We start from the raw sequence: 19395 nt of genomic DNA on the forward strand, positions 1-19395 counted from the left end.
CAGTTAAAGGTGAACAGTTAAACCCTTCCTTAGAATAAGAAATGCTGCTGTGGGTGGAGGGGAGGTGTTTACTTTTCCTTCCCAGTATCTACTTTGCAATCTTCCTACTCTTGCAGCAGGTGCACATGGACACACTTCAGGAAAACCTCTCTGCCACTGCTAGTTTTAAATTTACATTGCATTCAGAACGCATATTTCTGTTCTTTCAATAAAATACTTTGCAAAGCAGCCGGCATCAAGGCGCTTCCTCTTTTGTACCTCTTTTTCTTTCTTCTTCCTACGTGTCAACACAAGTATCACATGTTTTAAAATCCCTCTGCTCAAAGATCTTAAAGCAACCTGTGAACTTCTATAAAACCCTGCCCATTCAGCACAGTGGGTAAATGAAGGGGTGGGGAGGAACAAGTCTTCATTTCACAGTCATATATTTAATCATCAACATATACAATCACAGAGTAAACTTCCCTCCACATGCTCTATTTTGGAAAATTTCTTTGGTGCTGGCTTTTGTTTGTTTATGTCTTGAAAAATTATTTAAAACGCGGAATCAGCACCAAGATGAAAGGAAAAACTAACTGCTGATTTTTTTATGCAGCAGGAGCCACATTACCCTGTGAGTAAGAGCACCAATTACCTTGTGCCCCATGACAGCTCTGGCACAGAAAAGGGAGCACTGCATCGCCCGAGGTCCAGCGCTATAGCGGGAACAGGAGGGGCCTGGAGCAGCGCCTGTGCCCGGGAATCCCGCAGCTCCCGCACTGCCCAGAACATGGCAGCGAACCCTCCCGAGCCACCTGAGGGGATGCCAGAGCAGCTCACCTGGAAACAGTAGGTTTTGTAACGCGAGGATGGGCAGCGGCCATAAAAAACAAATCCAAAAAACGCCAAGGTAGATTACTAGTAAAATATCCGTATGTAAATGTTGGGAACTGCAGGTCAGCGCTTACCAAGAAATATAAGGAATACCCAGACCTCTTCCCTCAGAATCAGCCGCTCAAGCCACCACCAACCAAGCACAGCGCCGCAGCTTCCCAGGGCGAGACTCCAGCAGAGGCTGCGATCCAACCTTCGCGTCCCCGCTCCGCACAACCACGGCGGGGGCTGAGGGAGCCGAGGCCGTCCCGCTGCTGCTCCGCGCCGGCCCCGCGTCCGCAGCGCCCCGTCCCGCCGGGGCTCGGCCGGGCCCCCGCCGGAGCGGCCGCTGCGGGGCGGCGCGGGCAGCACGTGCGGCGGCCGCTAACAGCCCTCAGCGCCGGGGCCCGGCCCGCCGCCGCCCCTCACGGCCCCGCCGCCGCCCCTCACGGCCCCTCGGCACCGACCCCCGCGCCCTCAGACCCGCCCAGCGCGGCGCCCGGACGGGAAGCGCGGAGGCCCCGAGGCGGGAGGCGGCGGACGCGGTTCCCCCCGCCCTCAGACGCCGCCGTCGCCCCACGCGCTCCTCAGGGCGGCCCCCTCAGCCCCGGCTCCGCCGCCTCACCGGCCCCGCCGCCAGCGCCGCTCCCGCCGCCTCCTCCTCCGGCTGCTGCTCCCGCTCCTGTTCCTGCTCCCGCGGCCCCTCTGCAGCGGCGCCGCCCCGGCTCGCAGGAGGCGGAGCGGGGCGGGCACAACGTCTGCGCCCGCCGGGGCGGGGACTGCACCAGCGGCAGCGGCACCGGCGGTGCCCCCGAGCTGCCCGCGCCCCCTCCTCTCTCTTTGTCCGCCCCCCGCTTTGTTCGCCCCGCGGCAGCCGCAGCTCGGGGGAGGGAGGAGCGGCCGTGCCCCGGCTCGGGGTGACCCCGCCGCGCCCGGTGGTCCCGGAGCCGCCGCTGCGGCACAGCCCGGCTGGGTGGGAGGGGGAGAGGGTGGGCACAGACGGGGAGGTGTGAAGCACATCGCTCTAGTGGGTGAATAACTTCACTGTCTGCTGCTTCGCTCCATTTTCCTTTTGTCCTGATGCCCAGAAATTCATCATGCAGAAATTTATTATCCCAAAGTACTGAATATTTTTATTTTCATTGTGTTTGTGAAGCAACACATTGGAAGCTGGCGTTATCCCACCGCTAAAGTTTAAACAGCTGGAGCAGCAGCTCTAATGCCATCATCAACCATTTAATGCCGATTTTCAAGGCTGAATCAAACAGCTCTGCTCCACTTCTTCCCCTCTTATAAACAGGCAGCGGAGCCCAGCCAGAGCTGGCCCATCACCACCGAATTCCTCACAAAGCAAACCTCAGTTTGCAGCCTCATAGCTTGTTGGGTTTCTGCATGATGCCATTGGAACAAAAGGGTGATGAGAAAGCAGTTCCATTGCTGGGGACTGATTGCAATTTGTGTTTCGTTTTGGCTTTGTTCTTTGGCATTAATCCAGCACGGTAAAGCACAAAATGGTGTGATGCACTCCCCCAAATAATAGGTTTCAACTACATCAGCATTTAGCAATGTTTGTTAGAATTTCACTTCCTAAAGGTTACACACAATCTCTTGCCATGGCCATTATATGGTGAAACAAAATTCGAATCCATGTACAGTCACCCCTCTTTCTCCCTGCAAAATTTGATAAAAGTTTTGCTGAATAAGGACTTCAGGATTTAAACATTCGGCTCTATTCACAAGTGCAGAGCCAGCAAAGGATTGCTTTTTTAAAAAAAAATGACCCGACAGCCCCTAGCTATGGAAATAATCCCACAAAAATTGCAATAAGGGTAGAAACTGGGGAGTTGTACAACTTCACAGAACACTTGCCTGAAATATCTGCTGGCTTGAGAGCTACAGTGGTGAACCTCTGTGCTTCTTTCTGGTGGTGCAGGTTTGAGCTTTCTGTACTGATCTGATGCTAACGTGGAATGGGTTTTTCTCTAAGTGTATCTATCATTCTCCATCATTCATTTGATGTTTTGTCTCTCAGTTAATTTGCCACCACGTAAGTCCATCTCAAATGCTTGCAGTTCAGTGCACAGCATTAAATTTGTATAAACAATATCAGACTGATGCATCTAGGACACAGCACAGCCACTACAAGACAGCTTAAAGATGAAAACTAGAAGCTGCAACTTTGTACTGTTATTGTAGAACTTATCATGTGGGAGCAGTAACAGTGGGGAAATAATGGATAAAATATGTTTAAATCTGTAAATATTTTGATTCACTCCCTTGTAAAACTATGGTAAAAATGTTCTGGACAAAGGCAGGAATTGAGACTGTCACACAGATCAAGAGAATGTGCCACTGTTTTTTCCAGTAATTTCCTACTGAACAGACAGCTTCAAGATCCTGTAGGAAAAAAAGAGTGTTTGTTATCCATTCTTTGACCAGAACCAACTTCATACCATGAAAATGTAGCTTTGGAGCAACTGCAACTTCAGTTCATCCCAGCTGGAAATGGCTGACAGCCCCTGGTACCAGTCTGCACCTGCAGGGCACAGCCAATTTGTAGGAATCATTGTAATAAAAGATCCTGGTACTACAAACCACACTCTGTACAGGATTAGCTGTGATTGAAAGCCAGAATATCTTTGATTCCAGTCCTGGTGGCTGTTTTCTGATCTGCATGATCAGATCAGTCAACAAATAATATACAGGCATTTTCATAATTCCATGAGAACAGGAATTGCTGGATGCTCCAGGGAAATTCAGGATGCCAACAAAACTACTGGCATCCTGGCCACAAGTACAAGGCTCACTTTGCAATTAGGATTCTCAATAATGTGGGAACACCAGTTGCAGTTGTTTCTGCCCTTTTTCAGATTTGTGAAGGCTCCAAGGTTGTTGAAGCTTTCTAAAGAGCTAAAATGTTGTCCTTTGAAGGTAAGGATCTCTTGACAGAAGAAATCCATTTTTTTATTTAATGGGATGTATTCACCCAAGTACAAGAATTCTGAGAAAAGATTTTTTTTTTTCCATCTGAATGATCTCTTCAATATGCACATCTGGCAATTCCTATACAGAACTGATGGTCACATCTGCTACAGAAAAGGCAGCTAATTGCTTTTTTTTTTTAATCTCAGAAGTGCTGCTTCAAAAACCCCAGCACTTGCACTACTATTTTCTGTAGTTTCTTTTCTGTCAAGGCTGCTTTTCACTGCTAATGTACTTACTGCTTCCCTTCCCCAGGTCAGCCAGACTGCCCAGCAGCAATAAAAGAAAAAGCTCTCCAAACCCATGTTCTTTGGTGGGCTACTCAAGACAAGCCTTCATCCAATTTTACATTATTTGTTCTACCCTAGCATGGGTAAAACAATGGAGAGCAGTATTTGAACAAATGAAAAAAGAATCCTTTCTGCATTCTGGTTTAAACAAGATACTTAAATTAACAGTAATGTTCCTCTTGCTGAGTGTTTCATTTCCCTGATAACTGAGGAACCAGTCTATTAATAAAGATGCAAATGATTCCAGCACTTATGTAAATAGCAATAAAAGCTGAATTCTCACCTACAGCAAAGCAAAGCAGGACTTTGTTCCTATTGAGTGCTGCATTCTAAAGAAGGGGTAAATAAATTTTCATTCAGTCATGGGTCACAACTAAATACATGTTGCAAGAAATCTTACATAACATCTCTGCTGCTGTAGTTGTCTGAAGTCTAGGAAGTGTCCAATTGTCACACAGTAATTACCAGGCCATGAAACCCATCCTGTTTTCTAAAAGCTGCTCCAGGAATCAGGACCAATTCCTCGCTCTGACTCATCCCCTGCCAGCCCCCAAAAGGAGCAGTGACTCTGCACTCTGTGCTCAGGAGCAGCAGCAATCCTCAGTGGCTCTCCCTTCCCAGGGGCAGCGCAGCCATGGCACAGAATGAAGGTGCTACGGGCTTCCATGGCAACTGAAGCACTTGCATTACATTGGAGCTTTTTCCTCCTCTTCATTTCTCTCTTTTTTTTTTTATTTCCCCAGCTATGCTGCCTCACAGAGCTTGCAGTGAAATAATTATTTTTAGCAGCTACCCCGTCTTTCAGATATCTTCTAGAATCTCAGCTGTTTCTCTTTTCTTGATGTTTTGAGCGCTGTGAATTGGGTTATAAAAAATTTAGAGTCAGGAATTTGGATCTTTTTAAGACACAACTTCCCACCTGACTGGTACTCAGAATATTTTGCAGAGATTTGATTTTTTAGACGTGCATGAGCATTTTAAAATATTTCTGGTGTTCCAAGTGCTGTAAATAAACACGAGGGCTATGCCAACAGGAATCTGTGGGAAAATGTGAGTGATGCCTGCTCATGCTATACCCACCTCATTACAGATTTTATTACTCATTCATTTTAGCAAGCTCTAATCTAGGCTATGATGCCACACCCATCACCATGGGAATGGCACTTAAAAGGACCCAAAATACTTTGCTATTCAGCTTTTCCTTGGGATTTAAGAGTGTGATCTGATTGCAGTTTCAATATACAAAACCCATTTGAGTAGTTACAGCTGACAGATTAAAAACCTCACTAATTACAAACATCTTCAGTGCAACAATATGTAGCACTTGATAGAACAGTGAATTATAGATAAATAGCTAAGAGATGCAGATGAATGAATTCCTCATCATGAGAGAAGCAGCAGAGATAACTGCCCATCCCTAATTAACTGTGTCTTACAGCACAGGTAAATACAGGAGGAGTTTTACTTACTGCTTCAGTTTTCTCACAGCATTATCCATGCTGACTGCCACCTCCAAAGAAAGGACAATCCCAAAGAGAAGATTTAAAAGAACAATTTAAAGATATACCTGAGCACTCCCAGAGAATTTTGTATTATTATCCTTATTTGAAATTAAATTATTAAAATTAAATCCAGAAATTAAACAGTCACTGCCTGCTTTTCTGAGATCAAAACATATCATAAAAATATTATCTTAAGAAATAAAATAAGCATTACAGGAACATTTATAGCACTGCAACTTGAAAGACAAAAGAATAACAGATGAAAGTACTTTAGTCACAACTGTTTTGCTTATCGGTTGTGACCAATTAATTATGTGGAAGGGTGATTGAGCATGGACCATACAGAGCACTGAAAGGCTCTAAGCACATAAAGATGATTTTTATCTTGTGTGCTCTTCTGCACTTGCTCACAGAAACCACCAGCACTGCTCAAGCTTAGGCTGCACGTCCTGCTCAAGCAGCAGCATTTCCTAAGAGCCATTAAAAGCAGGTCTCTAAGGTGTGGTGAGAGAACTGCATGTTTCAAACATGAGCTGCACAACACACCCAGAAGGTGTGCACTGGCAATCATCACCTCCTGCCCTGCATCCCTTGATCATCCACGTGGCAATGGTGCAGCACACAAAGGAAACTGGAAACTGGCATTACTGGCTTTTAACTCCATGGAAGGAGGAGGAGCAAAAACTGCCAGACCTCCATATGCTTCCCAACAGAGCTTTCTTGAAATGTGTGCAGAAGGTGGAAACAGCACATTATTTCACTGTCCACTCCTGTTATAAAAGTACTATTTCTCCTATAAATTAGGAAGAAAAATGCCATTCATTTTAGAACATCTGATGAACATTTACCTTGACTTGCTTTCCAAGTGCAACCAAATAAACTCAACTGGTAAATGCTGCAAAAAGATTTTTCAGCCTCTCAGAATTCACACATAAAGGTGATTTGGTTCTGCCTTCCTGCAAAGTTTAGGGAGAAACAAAAGAAAGAGAAATAAATAAAGGCTTTAACTGCAAAAAGCCTGGGGTTCTCACTGAGATTGAAATGCAGAGTGTACCAATCTATTGTATGTGAAAGATCTTTGGGCAATATGCAGTAACTGCAAAGCTGAGACTTTGAAAGAATTAAGTTCAGTCTCTAACATTATCTTATGGACATTCCCCTTCACATGTTTTTAGTCAGATACCTGAAAATGCTTTGGTTTACTCTACTTTACACTTGGCTGGGGAAACTCCCTGCATTTCTGGAAGGAAAATGCTCACATCAATCTAGTGCTCCCTCTCTTGGCAACTGAACAAGGTGCAGCCACTTCAGCCACAGCTCCCTCCAGAGACAAGAAGGAAAAAAAGTGTTAGAACGATTAATCAGCATGATTACAACATTTCTAAGCATTCGTAAGTGGGCAGCTCTTCAGATTATGAAAACTGAATGGTATGGCAAGGTTCTGTTTAAGTAACTAAGACAATTTTAACAGATTCTTGATTAAGAAAACCTGAAGCTGACACTTGTGGCCCTTCCTAAAATATTTCACTGTACTCATCCTTATTTTGCTCAGCTTGTTTTCCCAACTTTTCTTCAGCAGCTGATTTTCAAAAACCAGCATTTTGCTGCTTCAGGACTCCAATTAAAAGCTCTTTAGCTAAAAGCTCATTTATTAAACCTCTGTAGACAACCACGAACATGTCTGTACAGCAAGTTTACATGAAGGACAATGCTACAAAAGATACAGTGGCAATTAAAACAGACCCACATAAATAATTTATAAAAATACTTGAAATGGTGAAAATAGCATTGTGATCCCCAATTATTTTCTTCCAATTGCCAGGACTTTGATGTGGGAAATCTTAACATCAGACCTTTATAAACATTCAGAATATATTAAACTTATCTACAGGATAATTAGCAAAATGTATAAAGTATAGATTATTGTACAAAGGACAGATATTAAAAAAATCACCAATCCACCTGAAACTCAAGGACAATATAAATCTTAGCCAAAATAATGAACACCAAACCACAAACTCTGCATTTTAGAGCTTTGAGTATTGGCAAATGAAATGCTCTTAACAAATCATCAGTCCTGTTATTCCTTAGTGGGAGCTTGCAATTTGGGAAAATTCTACATTTGCTGGCTGCACTGGTGGTCCTGATCAAGATGGAAACCTGCACTGATTTCAGTACCAAGGAAGAATAGGGCAGACCTGCATTTGTCAAGATTTTCTCTTTTCCACAAGATGAGCGAGGTTATCTGAGTTTGTAAAACTGGTGGGGAAACAGAAGGGATTTGGATATAACAAAACAAAAGACCAATTAAGATTTAGTCTTTTTCCTTTGCTGGTTTCTTGGGGAATTTTTCAACAGGCTTCTTATCCGTAGATAAACCCCAGTTGATTCTGCCATATTTTCAAACTCGAATGGGGTGATGCCTGCAGCAAACTTGCTCATGTCAGGAACAAGTCCAGATTTCCTCACAGATGATCCAGTGCTTGTGGGCACTTTATTACCACCTGTGCTCTCCCCCTCCTTGACCTCAGGGCTGGCAGCAGGCAGGGGGTCATCCAGCAGGCCTTCAGAAACTGCATTATCAGGATTTTCCTTTAGGTCAAGCAAACTGTCCTCTGGATTGGGGCTGGATGGAGAACATTCATTTTCTGGGATCTGCTCACTGATGTCAGAAAACTCTGTTTCCACTGAGATCACTTTCTCAGGTGACCTGACTTCTGCCACGAGCTCTGCCTCATTCCTGGCTGGTGATGATGTCAGGGAATTGCCAGTTACAGGTGTGTCCACAGGAACATCAGAGTCACTGTTGGTGCTCTCTGCCTGCTCCAGAGCTGCCCAGATTAACCTCTGCTGCTCCTCCAGCTCCTCCAGGGTCAGTGTGTCCTCATCCATCACTGAGTCCACAATTTTGGGCTCAGGATTGTCACTGGCAGAGTTTGGTGCTGGGGCAGGCCTGGGCAGGGGAGAGGGGCTGGGTGTGGAAGGCTGGGGGGGGGTGAGTGGGGGCGTTCCTTGGGGCACAGGGGGGGGACTGGGCATGGATGGAGACCCCGGTGGCAGAGGAGGCTGGAATTGAAAACTGTTGGGGGTTTGAGATCTCTGTGCTCCTTCCAGATCTAGAAAGAGATTAAAAGACACCTTTTAGAACCTGAAATCTGACCAGGACAAGATTCAAAGTGCCAATGTTCTGATTAACTACCAGATTTATGTCTTCTCATCCTTGGTGTTCAGCTGAGACAGAACAAGCTTTGTGAGGGTTTTCATATCCATCAAAGCCATCTTTTTTTGGGATTTTAACTCTGCCAGCCATTCAAGGAAACAAAATTACTCCTGAAGGTATTAAGAACAAACCATTCCACACTGAGACACACTGAAGGATTCCTCATGGCAGATTTCAAAAGGAGAGCCAGAAGTTTCTCCAGCTGCTCTAACACTTAACCTCTTTGAATTTGCCTCATTTTTAAGAAGCTGTAAGCTTGCAAATTGATGTTATTTCATGCAAATATTTAGGGATTTGGGGGTCTTTACAGAAGTTTCTTTAGGATGGTCCTGGAGTAAAGAGATCAGAATTTTTAACTGAACATTGCAATTGCTCTGAGCACACCAGAAACCTCCTGCTTGGAAGATATAAAAACCACAGTGACAATCAGAGCAAATGCCACTGCAGGAGGACACTGCTGGTTCTGTCCACACTGCCTTGAATTACCACCACAATCCTAACACACTGGCTTCTCCTTTGAACTCTCACATTTCAATCCAGAGCAAGTTATTCTGAAAATAAAAACTGAAACCAGGAAAAGCAAAAATCAGAGTGACTGTACCAGAGTCCAGCTCCATGTCAGCTGCTGCCACCTCTGAAGTGTCTTCTCTTGCTCGTTTGGAATGACGAGACTTGGACTGAGGTGCAGCCCTTTTGCTGCTGGGTTTTGGACTTGGCTGCAGAGAAATTATCCACAAGACCAAAAAGAATTAGCATCATCCTGTACAGGGTTAACGTTTCCAGCTGTAAGAATGAAAGCCATTTTCTAACTCTGCAATCATTGGGGACCCAGTGTGTAAACAGACATTGACATTTGAGGGATGCCATGGCCATGGAAACCAAACTTCTCATTTCTTAGGGGAGTCTGGAACTTCCAGCCTGTGTAAATTCATGGCAATTTTTTTTCCAAACTGCTTACAAATCTTTGCACAACTGGGATCTGCTTATATTAAGTGAAATAATGGAAATCATTTTAAACATGAAGCCATTTTTTGTTAAAACAGATCAGCCAGATGAGCATTTCACCCTCACTAGTAGTGTGAGGGTGAAATGTCAATAAGAATCTGTCCCTTTGTGCAGAAAGAAGATGCAAGCAAGAAATCATCATGACCTGCACTAACCAAAAGACAACATTTTTTTTCAATAACAAGGAGATATATTCACCTCCTGATAACTAGAAAGGTAGTGAGCAAAAACATCCTTCTGTTGAGATGGCTGCATGGGGATGGAACCAAACATCTGCCACTCCTACAGCAAAAAAGAAAAAAAAAGAGAAAAGAGAAATAATGTTGCATATGGTTGGTTAATAACAGGATTTTGGTTAGTAGCACTGAATGAAAAAACACATTTGGAGGCCACTAAATGGGCAAATGTAAAGGTGTAAATACACAAGTGCTTCTTTTTAATGCTCAGGCATTCAGAGCAGTGATGGAATTCACTGACAGAAGGTTAAAATGCTTTTGAAAATGAAAGTGCAGCACCCACAGGGGATTTCTTGTGTGCTCTGTGCTTAAGAGGGCACCCACTACGTGGCTCTTCTGCTATGACTTGTTTAATTCCAGTTGTTACAGAGCTTGGCAGAAGTTGTGCACTGGTCTGATGTATTTTATTGTGATCAAAATTATAATTAGTGATTTTCATATTCCAAGAACATTCAGAAAATTTACATGTGTGGGGACAAAAAAAAGCCATTCATGTGTGAAGTTCTGTGTTTAAAAAATACCAAATTATTGATCTCCTAATGGAAATAATCCTCACAGAAGCACTGCCAGACCCTAGCACAAGAATCATGGCAAGTGTCAGTTGTCACATTAATTACAACCCCCAAAGCAAGGGCTTAAAAAGAAGAGACTCTTCAAAGGGAATTGTTGACTTAAAAGGGAATTGTCAGGTGCAGATACAAAGCATTAATAACTCTTGGCTAAAAGCAGCTCCTGTCCCTGAGCACATTCAGAAGGCAGAGGACAGCTACTCACATCTGGGATGCCACTGGGAGTGGAAATGTTAAAGCCTGGGTAATTCACCAACTTGGACACATCATAAGTGACACGTCTGGGCTGGGGAGAGCCCTTATCTTCTGCTTCAACTTCACCTATGATGGAATAGAATTATTGTTGATGTTAATTAAGAATACCACTGGAAAAATCCCACAGGATTTAAGAACAGAGGCAGTGCCATAACATCACATAAAACAGTTGGGTTCCAAGAAATGTTTTGTTTGCTTGCTGGTGGTTTTGCTCCTGTGTAAGAGTAATTTATTGAGGGCTGTGGCTTTTTCCATGAAAAGTAAGAGAAAAAGAGAGAGGAAATTGGACAAGAAGAGATTTGCAAGTCTTGCAGTTTCACAACTCCAGGTTCTAACAGTGAAATCCCACTGCCAGTCTCCATCTCTGCAACACAACCATTATGGAATTTGTTTTGTTTTGTTGTTACATCACAGCATGTCCTAGGTTGACTATATGATGCTTTTATCCCAAATTATCCTGTTTATGCTGAATAATAAGTTTTGCACCTTTAAGACTTGATCCAGAGAATGAAGGGGTGAGAACCTTTGGGGGTTCTCTCCAAAATTTGCCCTGAACCAGGACACAGCTGATAAAAGGTGTATTTTTATATGAATAAAACATGTAAAAATATTTTATTAATTTGCATCTTTTCCACGAGGAAGATGAAGCTTTACAAAACAGTTAATTTATTATCTCCTGAAGAGGATGCAGCCAGCACAGAGCCTCATGGTAAAGTTGCATCCCAGCCCCACATTTCTCACCTTTGCCATTGCCCAGAGCCAGCCCATCCCAGCCCCACATTTCTCACCTTTGCCATTGCACAGAGCCAGCCTGAGTGCTCCATCCCAGCCCTGAGTGCTCCATCCCAGCCCTGAGTGCTCCATCCCAGCCCCACATTTCTCACCTTTGCCATTGCACAGAGCCAATCCTGAGTGCTCCATCCCAGCCCCACATTCCTCACCTTTGCCAGCCCTGAGTGCTCCATCCCAGCCCCACATTCCTCACCTTTACCAGCCCTGAGTGCTCCATCCCAGCCCCCAGTGCTCACCTTTGCCATCGTACAGGGCCAGCCCTGAGTGCTCCATCCCAGCCCCACATTCCTCACCTTTGCCATTGTACAGAGCCAGCCCTGAGTGCTCCATCCCAGCCCCACATTCCTTACATTTGCCAATTTGCCAGCCCTGAGTGCTCCATCCCAGCCCCACATTCCTCACCTTTGCCATTGTACAGAGCCAGCCCTGAGTGCTCCATCCCAGCCCCACATTCCTCACCTTTGCCATCGTACAGGGCCAGCCCTGAGTGCTCCATCCCAGCCCCACATTCCTCACCTTTGCCAGCCCTGAGTGCTCCATCCCAGCCCCCAGTGCTCACCTTTGCCATCGTACAGGGCCAGCCCTGAGTGCTCCATCCCAGCCCCACATTCCTCACCTTTGCCAGCCCTGAGTGCTCCATCCCAGCCCCACATTTCTCACCTTTGCCAGCCCTGAGTGCTCCATCCCAGCCCCACATTTCTCACCTTTGCCATCGTACAGGGCCAGCCCTGAGTGCTCCAGCTCAGCCTCCTTGAGCCAGCCAGGGGGGTAGCCCAGCTGCCGCATGCGGTAAATGAACGGGGGCAGGCTCTTGTCTGTCACACCAAGGGCATCCTGAAGGACCCCACTGAGCCAAGAGAACAAACAGAAAACAAAAATGTCATCCAGAAAAATCCCTCAGTTGGTGACAAAAAGGTTATGAACGTTTTGTGGAGTTTTCACTGAGTTGTAGCTCAAAGTGTGTTGCATTTCCACTCCAGATATAAATGAAAATCAGCTCTGATTTTAAACAGAACTTTTTGCCTTGCTGATGTGCTTAAACATTTTATTAGAATTAATTCTACACCAAGAATAACACACTTGACCTACTGCTTCTGACTCATGGCCTTGACTGCAGCTATCAACAGGAAGGGTGGACCTTGACACTGAATTTACTGGTGATTTTTTTGGAGACTGCCACACAATTCTGTGGTTTCTCTGAACATTTTGAATAGAGAGGAAGGGATGCTCAAAGCTCAAAATTTGCAGACTTTTGAATACATTTTTAGTAGGAACATAATACAATTTGAAAAATCAAAGAGTAATATTTACCACCCTGCATTAGAGAAAGGGTAGGACTGTCAAGCCAGCAGGGAGTGTTCATTGAAAGATAGCTCTACAATTTATTTAAATTCTATTTAGCAAATTCTAACCTAATAGTTAAGAGCAGCTGGTAATAAACTCTAGAAATTAAAATCTGGCACACCAAAGGCAGAAGAGGTATTCCAGAAAAGCAAATGGAAAGAAAAGAGATACCTAATTACTCCTGGCTTAAATTTTCCAAACCTCTCTTCTATTTCTTCTTCATGGTAACGCTGCTGAAAACTCTGATTGCTGGAATCACCACAAGCTTCCAAAAACTCCTTTCTCTTCTCATTTATACGAGCTGCATTTCGTGGCTTAAAGATAATACAATTGGGAAGTTTAGAGTTGGACAACTCACAATTGATGCACTCCTTCACCCAACACAAAGCTTGGAGAGCAGCAGTCTGTGGAATAGTGGTGACTTTACCTTTGGGCAGTCCTTCATTTGATGGTCTTCAGAACCACAATTGAAACAATGAGGTTTGGGCCTGCTTGAAAAATGCACAACAAATTAAACCTGAAAACAACTCTGCAATGTTAAATACACCTGATTATTTTCATTCTTGACAGATTTTAAGGTTTAGACTTGAGAAAGACAAAGCCAAAAGCAAAGATGCCAATGTCATGTGCTGTCATCTGCTTCCTTTAAACTTACATCCATCCTTAACTAGAGAATATTGCAGATTTCACAGTGCTGAGGAGCACATGGGAAATGAGGAAAGGGCAGAGGGAAATAGGAAATGGTATCACCAGAGGTCTGATCCCTTCCACAGTATTGGGAATCAGTAGAAACAAACAGCAGAGCAAAACCATTTCTTTGGAAAGCCCTGGCCCACAGTTTCAAGCAATTCATTTTGTGAAACTGCACTGAAAACCTGGAATGGAACTGCAGCTGGCTTCACCTTAAATCTTCCTTGTGAATTCACACCATGGCAGGAAACATTTGCAATATTACTAGGGTGAAATACCAAGATTTTAGAGGAAGATTTATTTTCTGAGCATTCATTTTTACTGAATTAGGATGGGAACCAGAAGTGGAGACAAAAAGTGTGGCACAAGTCCAAGGTAACTCCAGCTGGAAACTGAATTTCCTTCACTTCTGACCTCCCATAAAAACTACACCAGCAATTCTCAGATCAGTCTGTCTTAAAAATCTATCCAATAAATCAGACAGGAGCTGTTCCACAGAACAGTAACCATGACACAACACCAGTGCAAAGATGACAAACCAAGCACTAAAGAGACAAGAAGCAGAAGAACCAAGGATAAAAATTCAGGAAGTTTTCACACACTGACTTTAGGCCCTTCCTAAAGAAACTCAATAAAAAGACAGATTCACTGACTGCAATGCTCAGTTCTGGCTTATTTAATTTAAATTTAAATATTGCTCAAGTATGTCCAAGGGTTTATTAACTGGGAAACCATCACAGAGTGCATCTGAACTTTTCAGCTCAAAATTTTACATTGAAGAATAATACAAACCTTTTGGGTTTTACTTGTATTTCTTGTCCATCTAGGGAGAGAATGTGGCTGAAAACTTGCTGATATCTTTAGATTTCAATAAGGAACTGCTACTGGATGAAGCAAAATTTCAATTTTGTTTAAAATACCAATGAACACTTAATAGTGCTTTGAACAGAACACTGACTCATCTGCATTAAAAAATTACAAATGGGTCCTAGCTATGAACTCCTGAGTATAAACTGTAAAATGGTATCTACTATAAAGTATTTGCTAAAATGAGCTTATGCTGCTGCCTCCTACAAATTTCTACCCAATATTTTATCAGCACTTGCTAAAACTACAACCCTCTTGTTTACAGGTAGAAATTTCCAGGTAATAGTTCTGAAATGTTTCACAGGAATTTGATTAAACCACATTTTGGTAGAGTTTCAGAATGACAGGTTCACTGAGAGCAGGACTTTGGTGGTTTAGTGCCTGATGAACCACCTCACTCAGAATCACTTCAGCCACACTTAATGTGGCATTTCAGGAGAAATTCCCATTAGGAATCTACTTCCTTCACCCAGGGGTTGGGAGATGGTGAATTTACAATTTAAGTTCATTTATAAATAATTTTCTAACACTGACATGACCTTGATTACAAACTGGATATTGCAGAAATGAACTCTGAAACTGCTTCTTGTCCTGAGTCTTTCCAGGACAGAAACAGCACTGGAAGTCAGGGGGGATGATGTTACTTGAGAAATTTCTTGTCCAATTTCTTTTGTCATGGAAGACATCAATATTAAAAAACTTTTCAACATTTCCCAGCTTCTTCAGCATTTCCCTCAACTTCACTTTTCCAGCATTGGCTTTAATAAACAATAAGGAACCAAATTTAAAATGGATGCATGTTAAGAGCATACCATAATTAAAGTTTAATAAAAGACTTCCCCTGTAGCTGCCACATTTGGGAAAGAGCATTTCACAGCATGTTTGAGTTTCCCAAACCCTTTTTTTCTCCCAAAGAGTGGATTTTATGGAGAGAGAATACTGATTCAATCTGCAATGAGCTTTCACTCCAAACCTAACTGGGGACTGGCCAAGGAAATCCCTAAATTCACAAGATGCATTTATGGGGATAAAGCATTCACTCTCAGGATAGAAATCAGCAAGTCAATGATATCAAAATACTCATTTGTTTTGAATAAAAGAGCCATTAATGAGCCATTAAATCATCCCATCTATAATGACTGGGATGGTTTTGCTAGAAACACAAAACCCACTGAAGAGAATTTGAGTTCAATTTACCCACTGGAATTCTTTGGATTTGACACATGGACCAAAGAAAGGTGTTTTAGCAAACAGGATACTTAGGTATTTCCCATCCTTCTGTCAGCTGTGGATTCTCATTTAAAATAGGCTGTCCCAGTTTATCGAGACAAAAATTGGTAAAATACAGAACACTTCCTACAACCTGTAGAAAAAAAGTCAGAGAATTGTCAGAAATGTGTCAGTATTTAGGTGAGATTGGCAGCATTTCTATAAATTCACACTACCTGAAATACTTCCAGGTTTTATTCCCCCATTCTGTAAGAATTTACAATTAATACAAGCCCAAACCTGTACACATAAGATTTTTTTTTTTTTTGCACTGATGTAGCCCAAACATGCTGAATTTAAATTTAATTTATCAGTGTCATAACAGCAGTTAGGAGATCTTATTTTATTGGCAGTTTACATTGAATGTGGAGAATGAAGAGTCAGACCTAACATGGAAGAGCACAGTCAAAAACTTACACTAAAAGCTTCTTTCACTTTTTTAGCAGAACTTGAGCTGGTTCCTTTACTGTCCTCTTCCAAAACAATGCTGGAGGGCTGACAGGAAAAGCAAAAATAGAAATAATTCACTTGAATCCTGAATTAGTGATGTAAAAGGCACAGAATTGGGGTTCAGCTTCTGTCCTTGCACCAAGAGCAGGATGGAGATGTCCATGTCAGTCATGAAGTTGCCCAAAGCACAGCTCCTTTCTAAGGCTTTCTTGATGAGAAATGCATCATTTATAAATTTTCATTCTCACCAAAAAAGCTAAGGCAGAGACACAGAGAAATGTGCCATTCCACCCTTGCACTCAAAGTGAATGCTGAGTTAAGAATCACAATTTTAAACCAGGAGGGGATAAATTTTCAGGTTCTGGTGTTCATCTGTTTTCTTATACATACTTGGAGCTGGGCCAAACACCATCAGAAGATACATTAAGTTTTCTTCATAATGATTTAAACCAACTTATTAATTTTCCTTCACTGAAATGTCACTAGGGACGATTTTCAAGAACCATTTTCATGGGCAGAAAGGATCTTTCCTTTCTCTCTATTTTTTTGAACAAACAGTTGTAAAACATTTGTTTGACATCTACTTGATTTGAATTTTGTCACTGTTCAACAGTGCAATATTTCAATATTCTCATTACAGAGATGGAGAAGCAGCACTTTGGAACAATTCTGAGTTTTAAAGTACCTGTGGCTTAGCATTCAAGTGTGATTTTTCTTGCTCACTTTTCTTCTGCTCTTCATATTTTTGAACTAAACTACAAATAAAATCTTCAATTTCTTGATGATACCGCCTGCAATTAAGTCGAGAGAGATGAGACATGAGCAAGGCAGAAACAAAGGGCACACATCTCTTTTCTTAAGCACTTATTTACTAAAGAACTCAGAAAAGGGGAAAATCCAATTCTTTTTTGTCCCACTCTCAACCCCCACCAACACAAATGCAATTTGATATTTGAGAGCACCCGAGTGTGGCAAAAAAAATCAACCCAGAGGCAGGGAAAGATAATTTCCTTCTATTTTACCCACAACATTCCTGAAATTCAAGCTGCTCTTCAGACTCACTCCAAGTTCCTGGAAGTCCCCCTTCATTTCAGGGTAAGAGCAGATGTTGCTAATGAACAGAACTCTTGTTATACAGCCCATTATCCCTTCCCCACTCCAAGCTTTCAATGGTTTATGTGATTGAATAAAATCCACATCTATGATTTGGGCACAGCACTGTTAGATCCAAACAAACAAGAAAAGGCCCCATTTCCTGTCAGGGTTGTTTTTTCATACTTACTTAGTAATGACATTGTTCATAAATAAAATCTGCAACAGAGGTCCATCAACTTTGGGGTTTTCCACTGAGATTCCACTAGAACAGCACAGAACACAGACAATGGGTACAGTAAATATTGCCCCCAGTTTTAGCACAGCTCAGGCTGGACACCACAGGGGGAGGAAGGTTTGGTCAATACAAAATCTGTATTTTTAAGAAGTTTCTATCGTCTTAAACAGAAATTATGCTCTTGAGCAAAGCAGGTTGGTGTGAGGTGGAAGGAGAACAAAACATCCCCAAACTACAGAAATATTTAATTCTGTATGAACAGAATTATCTTCCTGCTATTATAATTTCAATAAACTTACACAATCTTCTAACTAAGATTCATTCAACCATTTGAATGTCATTTTTCCTCACTGCTGTACTTGCTTCCCTGAAGACCAAGTGAGTTTCATTAAACAGATACACACAAATAAATAGAAGTCACAGCAACACCAACTGAAATACTGCTATTCAACTCCAAAAGACTTTTCAGGAACTGGAATGGCATTTTAGAAGCCCAGGACCTGAGCAGGGACTGGGACATGGAAACAAGATGTGGCAGATTTTACCACAGACAGCTTCTATCTTAGATAAACTCTATTTACATACACAATATAAATAAATATATTCTCTCTATATCGTTCATACAGTGTTTCAAGTCAGCATTAACATACCTAGGACGAGTCAGAATTCTCAGCTTCCTTTTAAGTTCCTGATGTTAAATTATTGTTAAGGACTATGATTTTCTTTGGAAGACACAAACCCACACCCAAAGCAAGCAAGAAAACACCGAGCAAGAATTTCATAGAACAATAAATAAGGTTTTGGTCCTTCCCTTTCACTGCATAGGGGGATTATTTAAAAATCCACCTGTTGCTGGAGAAACACTAAACTGGAAAAACCAAAAAAAACCACCAAAAAGAGAGGACTAGCTGTGACAATCCAAATAATGCCATTCTCTCCCTGCCATGATTATATTAACAGATTCATAATATTTTATTTTTAAAATATCTGTGATCATCACCAAAAGAAAGGTGATGGTAGTACACGTGTACTTTTAAATGGGCACCAAATCACAACATATTTCAGATTCCACTCTGCTGCAGCGGCAAACCCAAAAACCCTTTAGGGAACCTGTCACAATTCAAATATTTGTGAGTATTTGTAGCTGAATTAGAAGGTGGAGCGCAGGGATTCAGTGAGAGCCGTTTCAAAAGCCACCCCTGCATCCCGGGGCCCGGCCGCTCTGGGAATAAAAGTTTCTATGGAGAGAGAACGTGCTCTGAGGGAGCCTGGGAGCACCAGGAGCTCCCTCCCCGCCCAGCTCAGCCCTCTCCCCCCCGGGGCCCGGCGGAGACCGAGGGTTCGCTCCCACAGAGCCCGGGGAGCAGCCGGAGCCCCGCTGAGGGCCGGGACCGGCTGGCCCGGAAGGGACCCGGCAGCGGCGGCGCGCCCGCCTTCCCCCGCCCCGCCGCGGGCCCTGCCTCTCCCTCCAGGATATTCTCCGCCTGCAGCCGCTGCACCGTCTCGTCGCGGTCGCGCAGCCGCTCGTAGAGCTGCAGCAGCGGGTCCGGCTCCTCCAGGGCGGGCGGCGAGGGCGGCCCGGGCTCGTCCTCCAGCTGCCCGAAGAGCTCGCGGTCCCCGAAGTCCACCTCCGCCGCCATCTTGGCCGCCGCAGGAAGGGCGGGGCGGGGGGCTGAGGGCGGCGGGAAACGCGGGGCGGGCGGGACTAAGAATGCCGCGGACTACAACTCCCAGCGTGCACC

The 19395-nt window shown here is 43.5% G+C and overlaps 2 protein-coding genes and 1 long non-coding RNA gene across 12 annotated transcripts in view; all 3 read right to left on the reverse strand.

Moving 5' to 3' along the window:
- The window catches only part of LOC139598561 (CAP-Gly domain-containing linker protein 1-like), a 58661-nt gene extending 57031 nt beyond the window's left edge, over nucleotides 1-1630 (reverse strand). For 7 of the 9 annotated variants that reach the window (XR_011681945.1, XR_011681944.1, XR_011681942.1 and 4 more), the window contains exon 1: nucleotides 1478-1629. The gene's annotated coding sequence lies outside the window, so the exon portion shown is untranslated. Of the gene's footprint in view, nucleotides 1-947; nucleotides 970-1477 lie in introns of those variants that run through there. The other 2 variants (XR_011681941.1, XM_071445085.1) reach the window with 2 other exon arrangements.
- Nucleotides 1631-7257: 5627 nt separating this feature from the next.
- ZCCHC8 (zinc finger CCHC-type containing 8) lies at nucleotides 7258-19330 on the reverse strand. 2 transcript variants are annotated; one of them, XM_071445100.1, is made up of 14 exons: nucleotides 19129-19330; nucleotides 18304-18344; nucleotides 17606-17680; nucleotides 17009-17114; nucleotides 16291-16368; nucleotides 15864-15967; nucleotides 14530-14595; nucleotides 13475-13535; nucleotides 13219-13361; nucleotides 12408-12550; nucleotides 10862-10977; nucleotides 10050-10133; nucleotides 9448-9562; nucleotides 7258-8742 (listed from the first exon to the last, which is right to left on the reverse strand). In XM_071445100.1, exons 1-14 carry the CDS (start codon nucleotides 19291-19293, stop codon nucleotides 7934-7936), a joined length of 2106 nt encoding a protein of 701 aa, XP_071301201.1. In that variant the 5' UTR covers nucleotides 19294-19330; the 3' UTR covers nucleotides 7258-7933. The 2 variants fall into 2 exon arrangements, with proteins under 2 accessions (XP_071301201.1, XP_071301200.1); XM_071445099.1 differs by having other exon boundaries at nucleotides 13475-13538.
- On the reverse strand, nucleotides 10986-12401 carry LOC139598574 (uncharacterized). Its single transcript, XR_011681947.1, has 3 exons — nucleotides 11940-12401; nucleotides 11700-11896; nucleotides 10986-11652 (listed from the first exon to the last, which is right to left on the reverse strand). It is a non-coding gene; the product is annotated as an uncharacterized lncRNA (long non-coding RNA).
- Nucleotides 19331-19395: the final 65 nt, after the last annotated feature.

Source organism: Agelaius tricolor, unplaced genomic scaffold, assembly GCF_023055355.1.
Source record: "Agelaius tricolor isolate 1412-34295 unplaced genomic scaffold, bAgeTri1.0.p SCAF_20, whole genome shotgun sequence".
Classification (NCBI taxonomy): Eukaryota; Metazoa; Chordata; class Aves; order Passeriformes; family Icteridae; genus Agelaius; species Agelaius tricolor.